Here is a 26,848-nt window from a genome sequence, read left to right on the forward strand (position 1 = left end):
AGAGGGACTTATAATTAAAGTGTGAGCCATTTTATAGAGTAACAACAACCTCCCTTCTTGATCTTCGACTGACCTCATGTAACACACTGCCTTAAAGATGGGATAATAATGGAAATAGCCTGGGCTTATAGTTTCCTGTAGAAGAAATGGGGTTTAGTACTAGCCTTTTGTGTTTGTGCTATGCAGAACTTCATTAAATTCATTTCAGCCTTTATATTTTATGTTCCGTTTTGGATTGTAAGTAGAGAGCGCTTTCTTAGGTTTTCTTTTCCTGTCAAACACTTACATTTAGTGTAAAGAGTGAAATCCAAATCTTTAATCATTAACAGGCCAAAGAACTGTTGAAGAATAAAAAAAGTCAGTCAACACAGTTTAATAAAAGCTATATAATCAAATTACCTTATATATTAGTGTGCATTTTTACTGTTGTAATATATATAAAATCGAGGCAGTCTATAAATCATAAAATTATGTAGGTACTTACCATTTTAAAAGCAGTATCAAGTGGAATTGGTGAAAATCCCCAGGGTGTAATCAATAGTTGTTTAAAATAATGAGCCTTTATGGTATTATTTCCAAGTGTACCATCTGAAATCAGAGGAAATTTACTGACAGTTGTATATTTTGTTGAAAAAACCATTCAGACGTATATTAACCACAAAATCCATGTCTGTTGCCTTCTACAGAGTACAAGGAGAGTGATTATTTTGAAAATGTCTTTTAGCTGGGTTACTAGGTAACTTACACTGTGCTACATGAAAGAGTTTGGACTGCATTTTGTGAAGCTGAATTCCAGTGCAATGAGTGAAGGAAACAGATGGAGTAAGAGGAGAACAGATGGGTATCAAAAAAACTACAGCTGCCATTTTCAGTACCTGTACATTTACTGCCATAAATCAATTTATTTTCATTTACTGAAGAAGGAAAATCATAAATTATTAAGCCAAAGCACTGCAGGTCCCAGAATCGCTATATGTTGAAAGCATCTATTTGTAGTAGTTAATTCGGGTCCTAAGTGAGCTACATCTGAGAACAAGTTTCTGTGGATAAGAATGTCACCACCAGTCCAGTCATTTTGTTCTGCCAGGGAGATTTAAATATCTCTCATCCCGTGGTGGGGAGGATTAGTTGGTTATTAGTTACTATGTTGGACAGCTTTAATGTTTTCCTTGTGGACAAGAGGTGGGCTACTCGAGTGCTGCAGTGAGTGCTAATGGACTGCTCTGCCACAAGGCTTCAAGCAGGCACCTGAACCTGCAGAGCCCAGAGGCAAGGCTAAGAGTGCAGGAGGCTGCTTTGCTCTCCTGCAGCAGCTTTGCATTGCAAGACATGAAAAGGGGGTTGAGGAAATCAAAACACTATTACTGTATATATCAATACAGCAGCAGCCCTTATTTGCTGTGTGGCACAGCTGCTCTGTCACATACTTGACCTTGACCCAGTTTGATTATCCCTGTGGTTAAACAGGAAGTTCAGCTGAGAGTCACCATTTCCCTCTGCCCTCACCCTGCTGGTTACTGCTAGATTGTTGCTGAGCCTCTTGAATTTTTATATGTGCACCTGCCCATTAGAAACTGGATGGTGGCTGTCCAGACAATTTGCATTTATTTTAGAATGCATTGCAATTAGTGGACTTGGAAAATTGTAAAATGCAAATAGAAATCACCCTTGTATTAGAAATATGTGGGAAATGAAGAAATTCAGGTCAGAATGTGTAATTACTCTCTATCTTGTTGAATTTATATCAGGGAGTTTTATGTCTAGAGGCACTGCATGAAGTTGCCACTGTATTTTGGTGTAATAGAGGCACAAGTATGAAAAGGTCTGTAACTTGGAATTGGTTTTCTGTGACATTTTTGTCACATTTCCTTTTAGATTTTCCTGAGTAGTCTGAATTTAAAAATTCAAACTATTTTCAAATTTGGGAAAAAATTTACTACTTTATTTTCTAATTGAAAAAATAGTAGGGGTTAGAATCACTACTTTTTGTAATGCAGCATAACTGAAATACAGTGTTTTCTGGTCATATGTAAAAAGATTGGTTAGGCTATTTATTATTTATTTATTATTTATTATTTATTATTTATTATTTATTTAATGCAATTTAGAGCCTAATGTGGTAAACCTTGAAGTTTTTAACATTTGTTAACTGTTTGTTGATTACCTTCCCAATATTGTCTCATTCAAGGTGAGCATTGTAGTACCAGCAGTTTCCCATTCTGAGGCTGGACTACAGCCATCAACAACACTGTTTGAAATGCACCATCTTCTCACACTGTTAAGCACATTTCTGTTGGATTGGGATGTAGCCTATGAATTGGGCAAGTAGTTCAGAAGGGGTGTGATGGGATGAAAAGGATGCAAGATGATTTGCCTTCATTTCATAATTGAAGTGGAAGAGAAGTCAGTGGTTGGTTTCCTTCAATTAAGAAATATTAGCAATATTAATCCATTTTCAGAATAACTCTATTTATGCATATTCAAATATACTAGATTTTATTAAATTTTTTCAAGTTGAGACTCATAAATGCAGTTGGCATTAGTTTTTATCAGTGAGGCTTCTTACAAAATTCTGCCTCTCCATAGTAATCGAGCTGCTTCGGCTTCCCCACCGATCACTCACTTTGCAGTCTGAATTTGAAATAAGTGTGAAATATTTCTTTTAAGCAGGTAGGACATAAACTGTATACTGCAGAGCGTTTTTAAGCTATGCATCCAAAAGAGTTTAAAATCTTCACCAGGGTCAAAAGAGTGAGAAATTATCTCTGATTTTTGTAGTTTAAAGATGGAAAGGGATTAAACTTATTTGTTCTAAAAGTATAAAATTGCTTTATGAATTAAACTCAGATTTGTATTTACAATTTATTGCTGTAATTATTTTGAAAACAAACATCCTCACAACACGCAAAGTAGTGACTGTTAAATTCCTATTAAACATAATGGCCACTAATGAGTCTGCCCTAATAGGTAACCTTCAGCCCACTGAAATCTGGCAATGTTGGGTCAGGAGCATCTTGATGCCAGGATGGAAGAGCAGTGTAATTATTTTGGTGTATAAAATTAGACTCAGAGACTCCTGGGAAAGGAAAAAGGCCATGCTGCTGTCAATACTCTCATCAGTAAGTGTAAGTGATGTGCAATTTCATTTATGTATTTGATTTGTATTCAGCCCAGGCTGAGATTGCCATTTCTGAAACTGCCTGATCATTTTGCATTCCCTGGAGGGAATGCTTCTAGAAAAGACAGCAATCTTGCACAGTGCTCTTGCTGATGACAAAATCTGGGCTTCTTGCCCTGACATACAGACTGTAAGAATGTGTATGTAATGCAGAGAAGAGGGCTCTTTCAAAGACCTCCTGGCAGACCTCAGCTATTATGTGCTGAAGACTGTTACCCAAGGACTCAGACTAATCTAAGTTGCAGCAGAGGAAAGCTCTCTTAAGTGGTCAAAACTCAAGTGCTTAGTCTTTTTAGAATTCTACCCACTATGAAGGATGGAGTGCTGGTTTCAATGTTTCTTGGAGCTCCCATCCCTGTGGGTTTGGTTACACTTCTGCTCAGGGAGAGTCCATACACTTTAGCTTGTTAAGGTAGTACAAGGTTGGCTGTGAAACAGCTGTGGGACACAAATGGGAATAAATGCCCAGTATTCACTGGTTTTGGAACATCTGTCAAGAGTCCAGTGTCCAGCACAATTCCCATATTTGTTTCTTCCTGTATTTTTGTCAGGCATTTGATCATTTGTAGTTAAGTAGAGCTTCATCAGGTGATCCAACAGTTGAAAAAAATGTATTCTCAACATTATGTGCACACAATATGTGTGAATTAGTCTAAGGGACTAGTTAGTAACTTAACCAAACAGCAGATTCAATTCTGTATATGAAATTAGAATTTTATATTTAAGCTGTAGGTATCACTTTGAGATAATGATAACTTTCAAATAAAATACTCTAGTCTGGTTCTGCTTTGTTATTTCACTGTTAAGTAAAAATAAAACTTAAAGTTCAATGTATTTATTGGTGCTAACACCATTTCTGTTGTAACTTTGGGATTCTCACTTATTATTCTTAGTTCCTTATTCTAAAATATTTGAGGAAAAAAGCACCAGGCAAGCGCTTTTTCTCCTGATGTTGATTGTTCATGTTGAGATTATTGAGATTCCAACTTCTTTATGAGGGGAAAGATGGAGGTATAAAGGCTTCAGGCAAGTTTCAAAATTTTTAAGCCACGGCTAAAGCTAGTTTAGATCACTTGGTGTGGGCTTGAGTGAATGTAGGGGCAAGCTGAGAGGAGGTGGTTAGGTCCATGCAATGAAAAATAAACTTAGGCAAACTGGAATGTGATAAAGAAAAGTGTAAATGAAGGTATAAAGTAATGTAAACTGAAGACAGAACAGTGATTAATATATATAGCATAGCATAAAACCAAAGGAAGACCCAGGAAAGAAAACTCGAGTTGAAAAAGGTTGAGAGGTTTTCTGAAGGTAACACCTGACTGCTTTTGTTCCAAACTCTGATTCTGCGATCCTTCATTTTTTTAAAAAAAATTCTCACTAAATAGTTGCATGAAAAGATTTCAGCAACTAATCAGAAAACATAGAATGTCAAGATTTTGTATGAAGAGAGGGAATGTTGGGGCAGTATCCAGGAAGATTTCTAGAACACTGAAGAAGAAATAGGATGGAGAGTCTGAAGGTATTTTTTAATATTTAGCTCTAACAGTCAAATGTTAATAATTTAGAATGCTAGAAACAGGAATCAAAGCACCTTGTTGTCTGTATGTGATTAATAAAGGACCACCTGTAAATGAGATTTTTTAATGATCCAGTTCTGAATATCTGAGAATATATCTGACTTTCTTCTGCCTTTAGATGACTATATTAGCAGAATAACTCATGTTATTTTTCCTTGGATGCTTAAAAAAATTATATATATAAAATTTCCTACAAATAGAAAATACTGGCTACAGACACAAGAAAGTGTTAAGAAAAAAAGCTTTGTAAGGAACCTAATTTTCTGATGATGGATGTTCTGCAGAATGGCTATCATGATATGTCCTCCTACTTAGTAATAGGAGAGGGAAGTATAACTTAGGAGAGGGCTGTATAACTAAATATCTCATCAGAATAACGACCATGTTTAATGTACATTCATTTTTCCTAGCCTTTATTTTTCCTCCAAACATTCATCTCACTAAAGAATTTATCACTGCAAAGGATGATGCCTAATGTAAAACTTTCTTTGTGCTAGTTATCTTTCACTGATATTAGTGTGACTTTATTCCCTTGCCTCCATCCAAAAGGAAAAGTGGGAGTGGCGTCATTGGTGTTCCAATGCTTGGGTTTTGCCATGCATTTACTCAAGCCAGAGTAGTTCAGTAAACTTCAGCAGTAATCTTTTTAAGCAAGCATAAACCAGTTATGGCCACTATCATAATTGCTATTCTTAAAGCTAAGGGCTGATGGACTGTTGATGAAGAACTAAAAAACAGCAGCTAAAGCTTTTAGAATGAAATGTTTTGTTGCTTTGACTTGCTGTAGCTGTTTCTGTAAACCTAGAGTTGAATCTCAATTATTGTTTTTTTCTGATGGTATTTCTATTTGGAAATGTTAAGTATTTCATGAGAAATTTTATTCCTAGAAGACCTTGAATTGCAGATTTTTGAGCAAATATTTTTTTTGCAAAGCTGCACAGAATTCTAAATATATCCCATTCTAAGCTTTAAGCCTTTTTTAAAAACTTCTAGTAAAATATGGGCTCAGAGTTAAGAAAAAACCCAACATATTAAATTAATCTAAACTAATCTAATAGAGTATATTGTGTGTGTATCTGTCTTTACATGACAATGTAAGTCTAATATATACAGCTATAAATATCCATTTCTTTTGTAATGACTGTTACATACTGTAAGTAGGGTATCTGTATGCTGCCTGAGATGAAGTGGTTGCTTCTTCACTGAATAGTAGCAGCAGAATTTGACTGCTTTTAAAATAGGTGTTCATTACAAAATTCATGCCATCCTCACTAAACTGAGGCCCTTCTGTGTTTAGATAAAATAATGACCAAGGTCTAGTCCTGCAGCCCACAATTATTTGAGTTATTTTTGCTTAGTGGTGAAGTCTGCAAAAATTTGTCATAGGTCAGGGACTTATAACTGGTTCTTTGCGTTTGTTGAGCACTGCAATTCCATGCCAGCTTGACTTAAAGTTATGTTTCTGACATCTTGCTAGGTTTCTGTCTGTTTTATATGCAGTGACAAAGGCTAAGTATATTTTAAACAGAGACTTATCATAATATTTTACAGTGTCATTAAGATTTTTGGCCAGTCTGATCTACATTTTCATCTTTTCTTAATGCATTTCCATTTTCCCTATATTGCCTACACATACTGAATTTAGAGGAGACTTTACTTCATGAGGTGTCTGCTTTTGTTGCAGTCATTTTACAGTCCTTTCATCATTATTGCATGAGATTTGTATTGAGTATATAATTTAGCTTGCTTCTTGCTCTGTGTTTAGTCACAACATGAATCTTCTGCCATAACACTTTCATAAAAAGAAAAAAAAAGACAGCACTTTAACAGGACAAGAGTATTTCAGCATGGTGTGCTAATGTGAAACATCATACTTGTGTATGCAGGTTTGAATCCCCTGGAGCTTGGCAGTGTCTTAAACTTCTTAAATGGCTGATGAGTATTTGGTTGTTTATGTGAACGGTTTCAGGGCTTCTGCCTGCAGCTCATAATGCAAAAGCTTCTGGCACTGCTAAGACCCTTTTTGTGCTGGCTGGAAGTCCCAAGGCAGAACAGGCAGGAAATCAAAATTGCTGCAACAGACATGAAATCCTGGCTCTGCTGACTTCAGTGGGAGTTTTGCTGTAGCTGACAGTGGGCCAAAGCTATAATCCAGAAGCAGTCCTTCGTTGTTGATAATCCTAGTGTATGCCCTAGGGGAAGCTTTTGCTCTGTTGCTGCCACCCAGACTGTGTTTGTGCAGAGAAGATGTAAGTCTCTTATGGTGTCACATTCTGCCTTTCACAATCACAGCATGTCTGGGAATGAAACTGGGACGGAGAAGAAAGAAAACCTGAAGTGTGGACAAAGGCTGTCTAATTGCTTGTGTCCTGAGTCACTCCCAGTAACATGGATCAAGTGCCCTGACCTGAGCAAGATTAACTTCTTGCGATTGCAGTGGACTTCAATGACTGCAGCCAGTGTGCTTCCCAGTCCCTGCTTCTGCATTTGCAGATTATCCCTTTAGCCATGCTTTTGGTATGTGAAGCAACAGTACATTCATTAATTCAGTCCTACTTAGCCTGTGCAGACTGAGTTATCCATGTAAATGTGATCTAGTAAGCTATTCTCAGATGCCTCATAAATTTTTATGTTAAATGACAGCAGCAAATGGGAAGTGTTTGACACTTTTTTAGTTATGAAGAAGGTGTGTGATGCAGAACATCAATTTGCATTTAATTGATGATGATTAAAAGAGGAAATGATCTCAAGTTGTGCTGGGGAGGTTTAGATTGGATGTGAAGAAAAAATTCTTCACTGAAAGGGTTATCAAGCAGTGGAACAGTCCGTCCACTTAAGTGGTTGAGTCACCATCCGTGGACATATGTAAAATATGTAGATGAGGCGCTTAGGGACAAGGTTTAGTGGTGGACTTGGCAGTGATAGGTTGATGGTTAGCCTTGATGATCTTAAAGCTTTGGGGTTTTTTGTGATTCTTTAAGAAGAAAACCAGCTAAAAAGTAACTCCTTGTCCATTGGGAAAATACATTTTATTTCTGTTAAGTGAAAGTGTTCCCATTAGAAATATTGTCAAGTTGTCTGTTTTCTGAAAGTATTTATTCTCTTACGCATCCCGTGTAAAACATCATTTTGCTACTTTGTGAAATAGAGTCAGACTTTCAAAATTCAGGATTGTTTAGAGTTGTAAATAATGCTCATCCTATCAAATGCAAAATAATAAACCATTACTGTTTCACAGTGCTGGAAGTAAAAACAATCTTTGCTATGTGTTACTATCTTAAGTTTACATTTAAAAAAAATTAGAAAAGTAATTGAAAACATTTTGGGGAGTTTTTGAAGGGTTGGTGTTTGCTGCCTGTCTTTATATACCTCAAATGTATGAAAAGAAATTGCTGTTGCTGCTTCTGTGGTACCAGAAATTAAATTCAAAGCTTGTTTACGCTGCTAACAGTTATTAATTTCATATGGAAGGTGGAACTCAGTGTTTTTATCTGTAATGAACTGGGAAGGCTCGTTAACTTCAAAACATTGCTACAGTGGTTTATCCCGTGTGAATGAGAATTTATAGATGCAATACATTATACAAGCCTTGTGATAATTTTACAAAAACCCAGAATAAACAGTAATTTTGCTATAATTAACTTCACAGAAAATTAACATTTTTTTCTTACTTCAGTCTTCACAGAACTTACTTCCTTTTTACAAAGTTCATAGATGGTGGCAACCCAAAGAGCACTTGCATTTTGGGCAATCATAATTTTGGGCTCTGAATGTGAAATACTATGCTAGCTGAGCATTATTCTAGATTTGAATCTCAATCAGTCCTTTCAACTGCTCTTGAATCTTTGAATCCTTACAAGATTCAATTCCTTCATAAAATTCAAGTATTAGTGAAGTAAATAAAATATTTTTGCATCACATGGAACAATTGTGTACAAATGTGAAAGATGTATTCTGAGATAATGTTTCTGGATTCTGCGATCTTTAGGGTGTATTTTGGGAGCAGAAATTAACTGGTGTTTCCTCATAAGAAGTTCTGTTTGTGTTCTATCTTTTCTGTAGTTTTTATAGAAAAGACTGGTCTTGGAGATGACATCCTTCCAGGAAATAGTTTTTGCTTAGTGTTTAAGACCTCCTTCTCAGATATGTCCCTGTGTGGCTTTTACTGTTATGTATTTTCTAGTCTGACACTTTTTTCCCCCCCAAGACTTACCTGCTTATCACTAATTCCTGTCTGAGCACCTTACATTGTATAATGACACTTTAAGTCTCATTACCAAGACACTGGCTATTTCTTCAGAATATTTAATTGCATTTTTTATTGTGATGACCAGAGGATAAAGTAGGTCCTATTCCACAATAATTTAACTCACTCTACTTCTCTTTTCATGTCAATTCTGATTTCACATGCCTACTCCTTGAGCTATCTGCATCAATTTAATTTTTGTATGGCAAAGCACTGTACTCTTCTATGCAGGTCTGTAAATAAAAAGCAATAAGCTGACATCTTTCACCTGTATCAAATGTATTTCATATCCTTTTTTCTGGTATACTTGCTATCTGTCTCTTTATATGTACTGCCTGTCTGCATTTTCCATGTCACTCTGCCTCTTTTCTGTCAATTGACAGAATTTCAGCTGCAGATGAAGGGTAATACCTCTTCTACCTCTGTGCTGATGTGTTCACACACATTGCAGACAATTTCTCTGCTATGGTATATAAAATAAACAGCCGCATATTTGCTTTCACACATACACAGTACTGCTTCTTTCAAGCAATATGTCTGTATATATGGAGAAAGTTCTAAATCTGACTAAAATCTGTCTCTGAAATGAAGAAAATACTAAAAACCCAGAAAGCAATGATGGGCTGGGATCACTGTCAACTCAAAAGCTCTCAATAACCTAATCAGGCCTCTTACTACATAGCAGTATCTAAGATATTTGAAATGCTCATGTTGTACATGGAAATTGTCCTATGTTTATAAAATTCAAATGGAGATGCATGCATTCTTTTTTTAAATACTAAACTACAGAGGTGGCCTGCATGGAACTGGTCTCCCAGGATCGAAGACTGGTATCAGACTGACTGACAGTGCCTACCCATTCGAGCAAATTGCACTCATTGCCCTGGGACACTCAGCAGGTTGCTTTTGTTTTACTCACACTGCATGTTACTGCTGTATCTGTCCTTGTGCCTTGGATATCATCCCTGATCTTTAGCCCCTGATTCCTGCTCCTATCTTGAGCTCCCACTTGCAGTGCAGTCTTGCTCTGGGTTCTTCTCGCTTAGCTCCCTTACTAGCAGTAATCCTATTTCTCATCTCTATCATTCCATGATTTGTCCAATTCTTGACTTAAGATCATCTTAACTAGATATGTCATCTATGAAAAAAACCAGGAAGCTGAGCAGAGACTTTGATGAAATCTTTGTAACTCTTTCTTCAGGTTATTGTTGTAAATTGTTCTGGCAATCCCTGTTAATGGTGCTCAATCATTCAGATTTTTTCTAACTTTCGGTATTTTGGCCTTAGAAAAAGCCCTGCAACATCTAAAAGGTTCACTTTTAATTTACAACCAAAAGAGATTGATTGAAGGATCTGTAAACCTAAGACAAATATCTTGTAAGTAGTGTGAGATTTTTAAGAATAACAAATTATGGTGACAGTGTGGTCTGTCACACCAATAAGTGACAGGATTTATAAGTCTAAAGAGTTACTGAGAAGCAAGGGAAGGAATACATACTTTGGGTGTTAGCAAAAATAGATGATACGTTTCAGCTTGAATTTTATTCTCATTTGGCAATATATATAAATAAAGATGTGTCTCTGGGTAGTTTTAAAATGTAAATGTGTCAATATTAAAAACAATTTTTATCATATGAGAGGATGTAGAAAAAGACAATGAAAAAGTTCTCAGTCAGTGGTGAGGTAAGTCAACATGCCCTCAAGTGGTAAGAATCAGATATTTAGGGGTCCTAGATCACTACTTGTGTATTTGTCCTTTCTTACTTCCCTTCTCAGATGTTAGGCAAAATCCTGTTAACTTGGAGGCAAGAATAGCTCAACTGCATAATCACTTTCTAATTGCAGATGTCACTGTGGCTGCTTTTGATTGAATTCATGGCATTCTTCAGTATTAGCAGTGGGGGCAATGACACAGAGTATTGCAAAGCCCGGCAGTGTACAGTATATTGTATAGCATGGGTATGGATGCAGCGCTCAGGTTTACCCTCAGAAACACAGATCTGAGGCTTCTGATTCTGCAGATTTATCTGTGATATTAGGGTCTCATGGGCACTACCACACAAACTTTTCATCTGCAGAACTGAAATGTGAGATCATAATCTAAACAAAGAGAAAACACAAAACCAAACTCACCTTAGTTTAGGGCCTGCTTGTGCTTTAATACTTCAGTACTTTGATGACTAAGTTTGTGTGTGTGTGTCTTTATGAGATCTAGTATTTACTGTAGGCTTGTTTTGCTAACAGAGTGCTGTGTCACTAATTGTTATTCTTAGTGGGTTTTTCACTTCCTATTTTTTGGAAGCTGTTTGAATGCCAAATAGTAGCAATCTGTTGGATAATAGATAGGAATAGGGATTGTAACTAAATGTAGCTATAGCACATGCACTTAAATATTAATTAAACCACACTGACTCTGGGGTCATAATCTGAGTGATTATACTAGACTCAAATCATGAACAGATCTTGTCAATATAGTTTTTTTTTCATTCCTAACTTTTGTCTTGCATAGAAAATAACTAAGTAGCTCATATTCAAAAGAGAATTTCTGTTTCAAAATTCTTAAACATAAAGCCTTTTGAAAAATTTGATCTTCCACCATTGGAATGCTCTTTGAAATTGCTCTTGTGTTATTAGTTTGCAAAGTGTTTCATTAGTTTTATGAGGATTTTTGTAATAAATGTGTGTTAGATCTAAGGCGGGGAACAAGGCTATATTTGCAGTTCCCAGAACTTCTCATTGTAACAGTTTTCATTCAGTTGCTAGGAGCTTAGCCAAACTTTTAAAGTATTTGGGCTGAAATGTGTTATGATGCAGACTTCAATTGTGTGAGAGCACACTATTCTTCTCCAAAGATCTCTGACTGCCTCGTTCAAGTTACAAGATGGACAGTTCTGGTTTAACAGACATTTTGCAAACATGTCATTTAAAAAGGAGCTTCATTCAGTTTGTGGCCCTCTGACTCACTGCAGCATTCAAATCTTTCTCTGAGTAGGACACTGTTGATTTTCTCGTAGGGCTGATGGGCTCCATAAAAACTACAAATGTTAGTGTCTACATTTCATAATATTCTTGTGGAATGAGTATTTAGTATTATTTGTTTTACAGCGTAGTACTATGGCACAATAATATATCCTCAAAGCACAGACCAGTTTGAGTGACTAATGTGAAATACTCATTACCTCATTTCTCAAAGAACACAATTTTTAATATTTGTCCAGAGCTGGAGTTTTTAATGCGAGCAAGTCAATTCACTTAACTTGTACCTATGAATTGTTAAAACTTCTGCAAACCTAAGCCTTTGTTTGCCAGACTGTGTGCTCAGAATACACAGCAGTTTTGACTGCAGTGGCAGAACTTAAAGAAATTCTGGTCTCTGCTCTACTTTCTTTAATGTAAGACCTAGACCTTCTTTCATTTCTGTAGCAAAAGAAAGTGGGATTACAAACGTCAAGGTCATTCTCTACACAACTGTTTCATCCTCTGAATCTCATCTTTTCTGTGCACTGCAGTGACAAGATTTTTCTTTTTAAATTATAAAGTGCTGACTCTTGATATTTCACAGCTGAGTAGGAGTCAGCAAGACATGCTTAATTTTCAATCTTATGCCCATAGAAGAAGCCATTTTATTTAGGTAATATGGAAATCTTTCTCATAATATTTGTTCTAGAGTTTAGCTTAAAACCCCCATTGGCATTTTTACTCCATATGACATACTCTAGTCACATGCAAAATGCTCATGAGATTTGGAATCTACATGAAGAGCAGCTCATGCCATTTTTGTTTTAAGGTCCACATAGAGATACACTGGATTGACCTAATGACAATTCCAAAATTCTTTTCTGGTGATATTCTCAAGACATCTTTACTAAAAAAGTGATTTGATGATAGAAGCTGGAAATTTCTGAATAAAATGGCTTTTTTTAACCTGTTCTCATGTAAGCAGCCAGCTTTTGAAAATTTTGAAATACAGAGCCAAGAGCTTCTTTTACAAGATGGAAAAATGGACAAACCCATGGCTCTGGGGCTAAAAGTGTGGATATGGAGGGCTCTGCTGCTGAGACTGTTTAACCACCTCTGACCATGTGGTCTTGCCCTAATGTGGCAAAGGACAGCTCTCCCAACTGTATTGTTGAGATGTTTACTATACTGATGTAAGCATACTAACTTGGGAAAACAGTTTTTTTCTGGAGAGTTGCTCTTAACCTGGATCAGTTCATGACATAGTTTATAGCAGAATTTCATAAGCATTTACAGTGCTTCAAAGGAAAGACAGGACCTTTTTAAGCCAGCTTTTCTCCGAAGTCCATTGAAATTACGAGTTAAGCATTGCAGTATGGCGCCTAAATAACATCCCAAATCCTCTCTGTTTGTGTGGTTATTTACAAATACTCTCAGGTCAGGATTAACATTTTGTCTTCTCCAAGCCTACTTAGATGCAATCTGTCTTTATGGCAGCAAAACGGAGCTATCTGGCTCAGTTTTATGTAGAAAATAGAAAAGAATGGAGACCAGACACTGGACAAATCCACAGGCAGAATGCTGCTGCTGTTGTTTGGTTTGTTTTTCCAAACAGAACAGCACATTCAGGGACATAAAACCAGTTACACATGATAGTATATTAACCTAAATTAAGCTTCAGGGAAATGAGTAACAAGAACAAAATGAGGAATTTTACTATCTTGTAATCGGGAGAAAATGAATATGTGGTCAGCTGTGATCCAACTGAAAAGAAATCTGGTCCATGAGATAAAAATGAGAAAATCAGTTTTGTGTGTGTTTTGGTATTTGGAAATCTTCATAATATACATCTAATTCATCTTTTCAGTTGTCCCACAAGACTTGGGAATGAGGCTGCACCCTACACTTGATAATGAACTGCAATGCAGAGAGGTATGAGCATGGTCATGAACAGAGTATTTGGTACTGTGTGAGTAAACTGGGCCCTGAGGCCTCAGAACCTGGCATTTTGATATTGATAGGTGGGCACAGTGAATGGGTGGGAAGACTTCAAAGTTACCCTTTTTTAAGGAAATAATAGCTCATATGGCTTTTAACATCTTCTATACCTGATTAATGCATCTCTGGGTCCCCAGGGAAAAGGACTACAGTACATAAGTACAAAGGTTGTTCAGTAAGAAGTAAAGAACCTATGGAATGAAGGGTTTCATACAAAGAGTATCTCTCACTAAGGAGTCATAAAGTGGAAACACCTGCTGAAGGGTTTCCCCTGTGGTGTAGGTGTGTCCCTGAATAGGTCAGTTGAGCCCCCTCCAGTCCAGCAGGACTGCTCAGTGAAGGGTCTCCCTAATGGGATACTGACAGACTGGCTGGGCACAAGGGTCTCAGCTTCCCTGAGGTGCAGACAGGCAAATATGAAGAGTGGAGTAAAGGAAAGGGTAAAGGAAATTTCCCCTTTTCATGTGACATGGTGCTATAATGTGACGTTTATTACAGCTAAATAGATATGGTGGTACCAAAAAATAAGTCAGCAAATCATACTGAACTGCACCCTGAAGCAGCTGTTTTACTAACAGAGTCTTTTAACTATCATTCAGAATTTCCGCTATTTTTCAATTTTATGCAAGAACTTAATTTTGTAAAACTTCACGTTTTTGTTTTGTGTTTATCCTTTGTCAGTTTTTGTATTAATATAACCATACCCTTTGTAAATCATAGAATAGTTCGGATTAAAGGGGACCTCTAGTTTTAACCTTCCTCTATATATATGTAGATTAAAAACATTAAAAGTAAGACTCCTTGCATTTAGATAAACCCATTACTGAAGGTGAAAGAGAGAACCCTAATTTCTCTCTCAGTAACAGCTTTCATGAGACTGCCTGAAGACTCTGATCAAATGAAGAGATTTTGTCCTGCTGAGCAGCTGTCAGTTAAGAAGGTTCTAAACTAATATTAAATGTCTTTCAGCAAAATATTGTCTACATATGAATAAAAATTTCAATTTTCTGTAAAATATTGTAATAAGAAGTATTTCTCTAGAAGTAATCATTCAGCAATGTGTGGAATTGCCAAAAGGAACAAGAAATGATTTAGACAATATAGAGTTGGAAGGTAACATACAATTATAGACCTGCAGCAGTGTCAGCCAGTTAGATATTATTAATTTGTGTTAACTTCATGGAGCTTGCTTTAATGCTCAGGAAAGAAGACTGCAAAATTGAAAACATGTAACTGGTTACAAAACCATTTCTATAACCCAAGGAAAATAACTGTCCTGGAAGATTAAAGTCCCTAATGTCTGAGATTCATAATAAATAAAATACAACTCCTTTTTTCCAGTGAAGCAAGCACATTAATCCTGTGTGTATTCTTCACCAGCAATTGGAAGTAAGCTTGGCAGAATTTTCTTTCTGTGATCAGTGTCACTTATCTACATCTCTATGGCAGTAGTATTGCGGGCTTGCTAAAAGGATTTTGAAGAACTGCTGACAGATACAGATTGTTCTGATGAACCTCTCCTGGCAACACAGAGAAAAATACACCTCAAGGAGGTTCAATTCACTGGACCACTAGAATTTATTTCAAAAGTAGCAGTTTTCCCTGATAACTCCTATATTTCTAAAGGGAACTATAAGTAGGAACAAAGGGAAAAATCCCAGGATGTGTATTTTGCTTTTAGTACTTTTTCCTCCACTGCCTGATGACCTAAAGTGGCCAGCAAATGCACCTGAAGAAGTGTAAGCTAATAGACCATCAGGTACCCATAGTGTGTAAAGTATTTGGAAAAGAGATATAAGGTCTGACATCTTGTGAACAAATAGCTGTATTTGTACTAGGGATCATTGTGGTTATTTTTCTTTTAAAGAACAACTGTATTAAAGTACTTTAAACATTTTTCTTAATCTTACACAGGCACTCGCTAAAGCTTTTCTTTTTTCTTATATAGTGAAAGTGATATGTCTCTTCATAGCATCTCCAACATTCATTGCCAGATTTACTGGTATTCAGAGTGTCTTAAAAAATGTGGTATGAACGTTAAATCCAATGACAGCACAAATTTAAGTTAAGTTGCTGTGGCGGTACCTTGCTGTTGCTCACGAGCTGACATCAAAATTGAGTTTAAGATATCTATGTTAGACAAGAAGCTTCCTTAATGAGGCTGTAAAAGTTTTGAATTTTCAGAAATTGAAGCGAAGTGCATGGAATAGTTTATAATGTAGCTTTCACTAGCAGCATGTGCTTCCTTAACTGTGGCTAGCTCAATGACGTGAAATGCATTGCAGTTTCCTGTGGGATGCTGTGTGTGCTATTGTCTGTGGCTTCATCCACACCAAGATAACACATAAGAAAGGGAAAAATCTTAGCTCCTAACCTGGAAGGGAAAAGATCCAAAATTCAAAATTTGTCTACATTCAATGTACCTCTGAAATGATAATACATCATGTAACCAGTGCATAGATTTAGAGCTGGAAAAAAGCCTTAACTGTTATGAGATGTGAGGAATGATGATACTAGATTAATTATTTGTATTATTGGGGAGAGATAATGGCTACAGAATATGTAAAATGTGCAAAATTAATACAAAAATATCTCAAAATATTTTTGACAAAGAACTCCACAAGTTCTCCCTCCTGGTCTGATTTTTTTTCTCATTAAATGTGTTCTAACTATGGTATTTTTCTACTATTCTGAATCAGTATTGTGCTTCAAATGCTTTTTCATTCTAAAACACTTTTCCCACTGCACCACTCCCATTTTGTAAATAAGGCTGGCGTTAATACAATGAAGAAAGCAGACTGGTAAAAGAATGTAGCCAGCAATTCCATGAGAAAATATGAGATCTTTCCTGGAAAGGAAGTAATGGCTAAGTTGTCTCAGTATTCTCTAGTGGAAATGGAGCAAAACTTTAAAAAATTCTTTCCCTTGTACATTTTAAAAAAGTTGTTTCCCAGAGACAAATTTTGAATGGTTTCATTAAAATCTGGTGGAACCGTTAATTCTAGCAATCATTGAATTTTGAATCAGATCATTGCTAGTATTAATAGTATTACTGCCTTTGAGTTCAGATTAATTTATCATCAAGGGGTGAATCAGTGTAAAATTCATCCCTGTGCAGAAAAGTTTTTGTGAGTTTGTGTGTCGTTATGATATTATTTCAGTTCTAATTCTTAGTGCTGCATTCCTCTCAAATTTGTAAAAGAGCCCTGGAGCACTGCTGCCTTTCAGCAATGGCAGGTCTCTCATATTCATTGCATATCTCTCAATACCTGGTGTTTACCTTTAAGTCCCAGCAGCTAAACAAGGGTTTCAAAAAACTGTTGGGTCCTTCAGACTGCAAGAAGTCTGAAGACGTGAGCAAATGTATGCCAGGTCTCAAAATGTAATAAAGCCAGAAAAACAAATTGAAAAGGCTTTCAGTTCTTGACCTGTAGTGAGAATCTCTACAAATACTTGGAGGTCAGTTTTATGAAAAATTCTGGGGCTCTGGATGTATAAACTATGTACATCCGGAGTGTGATGTATGTGTGATGTATAAACTGTGCACTTTTTTGTGTGTATTTCCCGTTTCCTCTTCTCCTTTCCACTAAAACCCTAGCAGTTTTAGAGTCACCCTACAATGATGTAGCAATTAAATAAATGATTGCTATATCACTTCAAGCAGTGCTTGGAATACTTGGGAAAACTTGGTACAAGAAAAATTTAAAAAAAAAGCATCTACTTCTGCTACTCTGGTGTTCCTTATTTTGACTAAGAGGAGAGGAATAGGACCTTCTTGTTGGGTCATTTCAACAGGTCAATAATTGAGATTGTACTATCTTTTATTGGTAGGCTTAGTTGGTCCTGAAAGCAAAATAACTCCCAATATTTATATAGATTTTAAAATTCAGTTATTTCATGCTGTTTGCTGATGAATGTTTTAGCAAAGGAACTTTACAGGAGAGTTCATGGAAAAATACAATTTAAGTTCGTACTTGAGAGGAGGGTATTTGAAGAGCTCATACTGGGTATAAAAATAATGTTCAGACAAACACCAAACAAAGTCTAATACATGGCTTAATTAGTTTCACAGACTAAATTTTGAATAATAAACATTCACAATGGGATTGAGCTACAAAAGAGGAACTGTTTGCAGAAATTATTCAGCAAACAGTTGTAATGAATAATAAATATGAGAAAATTGTGATCCACTCATAGACATTTCATTACTAAGTAAAAAAGCCAAAAAAAATCTGAAATAAATCAGGAATGGCAAGTAAATTATTAATATTTTCCACAAATTTACTGTTGAGATGATGTGTTGACTTTGAATCAGTGTAGGTATGTAATTTCTTCTCCCTGGTTTTGTGTTATTTTAACATGACAGGTTCTGGGTTCAAAATGCAGATACTGTTCAAAAGAGTAATAACTCTAGTAAATCTTAAATTCTAAGCACCATATTGTTCTAAATGCATTTATCTAATACAAATGGAAGGGATTTATCTGAAATAAATGAAAGGGTGTATTTGCCTTCAAGCATTCAAAAGTGCTGGTTGACTGTGCTGGCTTGTTTTGTGTTTGATGGTAGGCACATGCCCAGGTGTGGGCTGGGTTGCACACAGGTAGCTGGGACAGACGGGGTGGTCACAGCTAATGAGTGAGAAGAATGAATGGCCCCAGTTGTTGTTTTTGAAGTACCACATGAAGTGAGGTACCAATTTCTGGTAGTAGCAGTGCATTTTTCACTGTACTTTAACAAGAGGGGTTTAGAGCTCCCAGTTTCACAGAATCTCAAAATAGTTGAAGTTGAAAAGGATCTCTGCAGGTCAACTGGTTCATCCTCAGTGCCACCTAGAGCTGTTTGCCCTGATCACATCTGGACTGGTTTTGGCTGTTTCCAGGGGTGAAAGGTCTACTTTCAGTGCAGTTGGGCTTTTGTGCCAAAGGGGTGAATGCTGCTGCTGGATTACCATCCTTGGTGGGTCCCTAACAATCATAAGTGGTTATATCCTACTGACATGCTACGGAGTGAATATGGAGATATTTATTGCTTGAAGATCATTCAAGGGAAAATGGAACTTCAGTGTCATAGGAAGTTTCTTTATGATTTCTTGGCTTTTAATTTATTGCTTGTAAGTGGAATGAGTACACACCCGTGATGCAATGATTTCTCCCTATTTATAAAATTTTTTTGAGAAATCATTCTGAAAATTAGGAAAATATATGTAAATATTTGTTATACTAAAACACTTTGGGGTGGAACAGTAGAAGAATTCCATTGCTTGAGTCACACACTGCACATAAATGCAAGATTGTTTTTTGCCGTGGCAATATTTATCAGTAAAAATTATTTCTAAAATGTCTTACTGGAATAATCTACTCAGGAATTGGAGCTTTACAAAAATGAATAAATAGTAAAATAACATTCCTTGGGAAATTCACAGGATTTATATTTTGTGAATCCATAAATTCATCTGTGATATCAAAAGGTGATAGATTTTTCTGCTTTTCTCACATTCTCACATCTGAATAAATGGAACAGCTTACCCACCTTTGCAGGTAATAATAAGCATTACTGAAGACCAGGGTTAACACAGTTTCCCACACAGAAGATCAAAATGCCAAGTAACATTGAATTGTAAAGTTATAGAAAAACTGTGCTATCTCTTAATTTTAGATATTGGTAATAACCTATGTTTCTGTTATTATGTCTCTGTACATAAGACCCTAATAGCAGTTCTTTGCCAAGTGAAATGGTGATGCTGCTCCCAATGTTATTTAGCCATTTCAGCCAATGAAACTGTAATGGTATATGATGATCTTAAGTTTGGAAAATGTTCCAGTGGCCTAATTCAACTAAAATATAGCCTGATGGATATTGTCAGAAGTCAATGAAGAACTTTTCATTTTGGAAATATTACACATTGGGCACTTTAAATTTCATTGTTGTGATATTTAAGTTATTCAGTCTTATTCTTGGTACCCTGTGTGAAGAGATGGTAAATGAAACACCTGCATGTTTCAGACTGGTCTAATATCTATATTTTAGCCTTCAACAAGTTGCTGGCTAAGTGGGTAAATGTGCTGACAAAAAACCAGGGAAACTTCCTTGTGAGAAGCTGGTTCTCTTAGCATCCTCAGAAGATCTGCTTTTGAATTCTGCTATAATTTTATTGAAATCATTCAGTTGTCTACATACTGGTTTAATTTTGACAAATTGGCAAATTCTCATTACAAACCTCCAACTTCTGGTTCTCTTTCTCTTTTCTAACTTTGATGCGCTTGTAAGGGACAGCACAGTCTAGAGGTAGTGCTGCTTTCAACCACCTCTGCTGTCAGCAGAAGTAAATATTTATGTGGTAGTTGTTTTCATCAGTGCACACCTGACAAGGCTACTTCTTTTTAAACAATTGTCAGAAATACATATTCTGAATACGTATTGAAAAGTAAAAAATTGCCAGCCAAAAAGGTGTCAGTTTGATGAATAATATATGGGATATATCTGACATGTTTTCAAGGTTCCATTAAGAGGGAAAATGCTGGACTTCATAGCATATTATGCTTAATGTTATGGCTATGTTCTTATATATTTGATCTCATAATTTAATAACATACCTCATGGAAGTTCTTTGGAACATTTTTCATCCTAACATAATCAATTTTCAGTCTAGCTTTTCATGTTCATGAATGACTGCTTTAGATTCCTGCTATTCTGACTGTGAGAACAGCCAGAGAAGGAACTATCTCAGTACTAGCCTTTAATTCTGAACCATGTACACAGGCTGGGGGTTTAGTTATCTTTTGCAAATAGTTTTGTAATGCAGACCTGATCTCAAAAGGTTACTGTGATAGGTTTCTCACTCTTGCATCTCTCTGCTTTAATTTAAGGCATTTCCATTGGGATGCAGGAGTCAGCTTTTCTCATTTGATATTTACTTTGTTTCTGCTGTGATTTAAGCCTGCCTACATGCCAATTTTCTTATTGCTTTAGAAAATTCAGTGATTGCTTTTCCCTTCCACTAAAATGTCTTGTTTCTAGGACTTTTTTTCCTCTTGTATAAGTTGGCATGTTTCTAATGAACTTCTTGGAAGTTTCATTGCTTCTTCAGTCATTAAAAATCTCTTCAAAGCTTGAATGTAGGACTGACTTGTTACACTTCTTGTGTGCTGGGAGATTAATCAATGCTGAAGTGATATTCACTGTAAACTCCCAGATTTGTTTTCAATGCATATCTGGAGAATGTTAAATAAAGGAGAGACAATAGAGTTGAAGTAGCAACTCTATGGTAGCAGTAAAATAACCTAAAATGAAGCAAAGGCTGCGTTTTTGTAGGAAGGTTAAGCTACAGTGCTATTCATTTAGCTCGCTGTAAGAGAGAATGAGCTATTCTAGGAGTCCTATGAAACAGGTAAAATAATAATCAAAAGGTGTCTGAATACTCTACTTTCTTAAACATAGATACAGACTCTGGTTGTGGTTTAAAATGGATTCTGTTGTTATTACCTTCAGGGTTTGTGCATTGCAGTTGCTGAGAGTTACTCAATATTTAGCAGTTGGCTCCTGATACGTTTTTTTTTAACCTTACTTTGCTTAAGTTAATTTTCATTCTTTTTAAATTGACATGTTTCTATTTTACAGTTTCAAAAATTCCAGGTGATAAGGAAGGGCTGACCAAAGTGTAGGTGACAGAACTGCTGAGTTATGGATGCTTTTGCCTTCTGGCCTTTATATGTATCAGTGCACAAGTGACTTTTAAGACCTAATATTGATTATTCACTGGTCCTTACTGAGAACTAGATTAAAAGGTACTGCCATAGCCAGTGGAACTTAGTAATAAATACTAGTTTTGTTTTGGTGCTGCTGTTGTGCACTTCAATTGGCTCAATGTGATAATTTTGCATCTGATTTATATATTCCCTTTTGGGATCACAATCTGTTTTCTCTCCCATTATGAATTTTTTTCAACATGGGATTTGGGCAGAAATGTGTTCTAACTTTGCTAACCCTCTGCACTGGGTGTTGTTGCTCTGAAATGGCCCTGCAAGCTCAGATTCTCCACATTTAAGGGAGGAGACCATGTAGAAAAGGTATTCTGGAGATACACAAGTGCCCAAGAGATCCCTTGGGCTGTGAAGTCACATTGCTGACCAAAATGTACTGTCCCCAGTGCTTCAAGTAGTAGGCTGCTGATAAAGATCTACAGAATTGTTGTCAGTGGAGGAGACAGGTTACTGGTAATTTTTATCAATCTCCAAACTTGGAAAGAATGGGGGATAAATTATTGTTTCATGACTGTTGATAACATTTTTGTGCTATTCAGTGCAAGTTCCATTTCATTATGAACAGACTCGAGGTAAGAATTCTGGTTCTACCTTAGCTGTACAGGATTTAGTGGAATCCAGACCATTTCCCTATTCTTCTAAGTGAAGTCTCCAAGGCTGGAGACTTTCCTCTCTGCTTGCTGAAGGATGAGCCATAGCCACGTCAGTTTTTTTGGAGGGAGACTGGAAGTGTTTGGTTTTGTTTTTACTTTTTTTTTTTTTTTTTTTACTCTCAGCAGCTATTTATCCATCAAAGCAGATTTATGCATTAAGATGGTTGTAAAAACATTTCACTGCAATTCTCTGTGGGCTTCCACCCCTCTCGTACTTTCTACCTCCCCTGCATAGGTCCTTGCCTTATTTATTATTGGTGAAATAATTAAAACTGCCTGTCCCAAAATACTTCATTGTTGCAAACTGCTACATGTCATAGTGATGGATTGCCAAAAAAATGTTTTCAATCGTGTAGTAATAATTTTTAAAATTACAAATGGGCATTAAATGAATAGCTAGGAAAGTTAAAAGATTGTACAGTCAAAGGTCAGAATAATTGTGGGGCTGTGAGTACTTTTCAAAAGGTTAACTCATCCATTTTAACTTCAGTGGCATTTTGGTGGCCTTTTAGAGAAGCAAGGAGGTCTGTACCAGTGCAAGATTAAAATACGCTTGACTTGGATTTTAGACTACTTTGGAAGAAGATAATGAAGGAATTTTTATATTCAGATTTCCATGTAGTTTAACAGCAGTGTCCCTACATATTTCTGAAATTAATTTAACTTTCTTGGCAAGCTTTTCGTGGAAAAGGCAGAAATTATAATTTTCATAATTGCGACTTGAGATTTATTTCCCACTCAAGGTCAGGCCTTCTGTTCTTTAGGAAACAGGTTTTGGTCTGGCAGATGCTAAATCTTGTAATTATGATAAAAATCATTAACTGATTGCTCAGCTGGTGCCCCTGATCCTTAAGGAAGCTATTGAGGTATTTTTTAAAAAATAAAGCAACAACTCATTAAAAATGTTCGTAGGTGCTTCTGTTTTGGCATCAATTAAATTATAAGCAAATTATCATATTAAACAACATATGCATTGTAAGAGATCTTAAAAGTGTACGTATGTATCTGTTCATAAGGAACAAATGAAGCAACAGGACCAAGAAAACTAAGCCCTTTAAAATATGTATGTTCTCCTTTTCAGTAGAACAAATGAATTAGGCTTCTACAGACACACAAATCCTGGTTTGGACTGTAGGCAGGCAGGAACAATCTTTATTGTTAAGATAGAAATAATTATAGCAGTTGTGTTGACACTTTTCCTTACCAGGGATATCTTGTTAAAAGGAACAAGTACTGCCCCCAGCTGCAGATTTCAGTGAGGCCTGAAGGAGAACTAGACAGTTTTCTGAGGTCACAGAATTTCTTGTAATTTTGCTATTGTTTTGGATGATATTTAAGGACCTTTTTAAATTGTCTTTCTGAGCTGTCCTCATTATTTGTATTATTCTACTTGTGGTCTGCAATGATGTTGCTGATATTGCAAGCATTGGAACAGATTAGCACTGATTACACATTGAATTCAGTATGCATGTCACAATAACAGTGGCAAATAAATTTCAATGCTTGCTGAGACATTTTAATTAGAATTTTGTGTATCATTAAGAACATCTTTGCTTTTGCTCCTGTTTCTCCTAGCTGATATTATCTCTGCCTCATGTGTCACTAGAGACCCGAAACTGGAATAGCTTTGCCTAGAAAAATTTTACACTTACATATTCTTAAGGCACTGATTGAAAGATGGTTCCTATTCCTTGGATGAATGCTCTATCTACACTGCATGGCAGCAAAAGGCGGTGAGTGCAGCCTGTATAAATCTACTGTTGAGCACTCTCTGATCTTATTTGGCCCCTTCCCTGGCCCGACAATGGATGAAGTTACAGACTATTGGGAAGCTGAGAATGATATGAGCTGTTCTCTGTATCTGATGACTTCCCTCCATATCTAGCTACGATTTCAGGGATTTGAATTTGCCTAGGGTGTAAGCCTGAGTGCAGCATATGGAGGCATAGAAGCCTCAGCAAACAGAAAAAATATTCTTTGCTGCTCAACCAATGAATAAGTGCAAACCCTGTGTAAACACCATGGAACAGGAAATGTGCAGGGAGCCTCTTGACTCAGGACGTGTTGGTCTTCCAACAGATGGGTGAGGTCTCTTTTATCTAAGTAGCTGTAGTTTACCAAGTTCATCCACCTGAGAGGGTGCTGGTGATGTCCAATCAGCAAATAGTGAGTCAGGCCTGTTTATCCTGGACAGGAACAAAGTGTAAGGTAGATATGTTTCTTGAATTTCATATGCTTGCAGTATTAGCAAGCAAACCCTCATTTGAATGTTGTCTTTTCTGTGTTGTGCTTCACATTCAGTTAGTGTGTCCCTGAATTTAACCCGGTGTTATATCCAGACTATTCATTAAAATGCATGTCCAAATAGACATGGGTAACTATAGCATAATCCAGTGTTCTGTGAATTGCAGTCACAGCAGCAGAACAAGAGAAGACTTATGGAAGGACACCAATTGAGTGAGAAATGAGAATTGAGAGGGGTTGCTGTTAAAGGTGACCCAGATTAAAAGCAGAGTTGCTTCTATGAATGAAACGCCCCGTGGGCTGCAGGAGGTTCTGTCTAGGCTGTGCAGTACAAAGCATCCACACAACCCTGACAGGGTATTGTGCCCAACTCGTGCTTTAGGAACACTGCCTAAGATGAGATTGACATCTTATTCAATTACAGCACTGTAATGGAGAGCAATGATACCCAGCTTCCCAACACTTCATCATTCATCCCTTACTCACGTTCATTATCCAGCTATTTTCCTTGCACTTCTGCTATGTCCTATTATCATCACAAACCCACATTGCAAAGCAAAGTTCATTTGCCCTTCCTCATGCTTCACTATCAGTTTTTATTTCCAGGTCTGCTGCTGGCTTTTTTTCTGACCTGTCATGACAGGACAGTTTCCATAATATTTTCTTCTCTTCCCTGTTACTGAAGCTTTTTTTTTTTCCCTTGTTGTTCTCACTTGTGTCCTTGCTGACTTCTTGAAGACCAAGCTCATCAGTCCTCTCTCTTTCCTTCTTTGATTTTTAAATTTTCTTCTAGTCTTTTAAAATAGACATTCCTGGGTCATGGAGGGAATGGAGCTAGTGGCAGCTCCACTGAAGGTCCTGTGCTCAAGCTGATGCAGCAAGGCATGGCCAGGGCAGAGCACTGTGTGAGCAGGACAGACTTTGCATCCAGCTCCCTAAGAGCATGGGCAGAATGAGCTCAGGCTGTCTGGGGGAGACCCAGCCTTCTGTTTCTGTGTGTTACCCACACTGAGTAATATGCTCAACTCATGACTATACCTCACATCAGATGGGCCTAAGCAGGAAGGAGAAAAAGGAAAAAAGAAGTTTGTTGAACACTATTTTGGAAGCAAGGCCACACTGATATGACTGTAATACTTGTTCTGCCAGGCAGCTCAATGGGTTTGCATCTTCTGCAGCAAGTGCAGCTTTACAAACACACCTGCATCCACACAGCAGTCACTTGGTACACAGGTACCTTCTGGCTTCAGGTAGTAACCAGCTGTGACACATCTGTCTGATCCTTGTTAGGGGTCACAGGTTATCATACTGGAACATAATTTCACATCACAGTGCAGATTAGTCTGTGATAGAATAATCAGTGTCATTGCCCTTCCTCAAACGGCAGTTATGAACATTTCCTATGTCATTGTAGCACAAGTCACTTTTTACATTAGCAATCTCACAGAACCATTCTTCTATTTCATAATTTTTCATTTTTTTCCAGGATGTAATAGAAAAATTGGTTCTGTGACAATGCCATTCTTGACACTCTTTGAAGGGAGGAATGGAAATGCTAATGTTTACTGTAGGCGGAAATGTGTCTAAGTCTCCGTCTCTTGGTGCGAGACTAAGTCTCTTGTGTTTGTCACAGAATACTTGGATATAGCTTGCTCTGACAATTTATTAATTGAAAAATCAGCTCTTAAGAAATTATATAAACCATCGATTTGGTCAGCTTTTTTATCTAATACACTTCTACAGGATATTTGAAATATAAATGACAAATGAATACACCTTTTTTTTTCTTTATTTCTGTGAGCTAAAAGCAGTGAAATAGCTGACAACTAAAGTTATATGAAAAAAAAAAATTCACATCTCTAAGTGGACATCTGAAGAAGAAAATGTGTTCAGATTAAATGCTTTTATTCCCGACAAAATAGAAAGTTTTAACCTTTGAGATAGGACTGCTATTTGTTGGAGAAGGCATGCAGGCATGACAGACTGGATTTTAAAAATACTTGCATCCCTCTTAGCTTTTTACTTTTAAATAATTGCACAGTCACAGAGGGCAGATGATGAAGGATGACTCATATCTGGGAACAGGAATATGGAATGGTCATGAAGTTACCCCCTTCCAAGTGAAATGAGTATTAACAGACAAAAGGAGAGACAGTGGTTTAAAATAGTCATTACCATGGTGGCTAAGGTGATGTCTGGAAGGAAAGGAGGTCAGAGCAAATAAAGGTAGTGGAGA

General features: G+C 36.7%; 1 protein-coding gene across 1 annotated transcript in view; it reads right to left on the bottom strand.

The window, feature by feature from the left end:
- The window catches only part of LOC141730413 (uncharacterized), a 169,062-nt gene that overhangs the window by 44,589 nt on the left and 97,625 nt on the right, over positions 1–26,848 (bottom strand). Inside the window, exons 3-4 of the mRNA XM_074547877.1 lie at positions 485–588; positions 287–338 (exon numbers count right to left, since the gene is read on the bottom strand). Of these exons, the coding sequence (XP_074403978.1) occupies positions 287–338; positions 485–588 (156 nt within the window). The remainder of the gene's footprint in view (positions 1–286; positions 339–484; positions 589–26,848) is intronic.

The sequence above is a fragment of the Zonotrichia albicollis genome, chromosome 10 (genome assembly GCF_047830755.1).
Source record: "Zonotrichia albicollis isolate bZonAlb1 chromosome 10, bZonAlb1.hap1, whole genome shotgun sequence".
Classification (NCBI taxonomy): domain Eukaryota; kingdom Metazoa; phylum Chordata; class Aves; order Passeriformes; family Passerellidae; genus Zonotrichia; species Zonotrichia albicollis.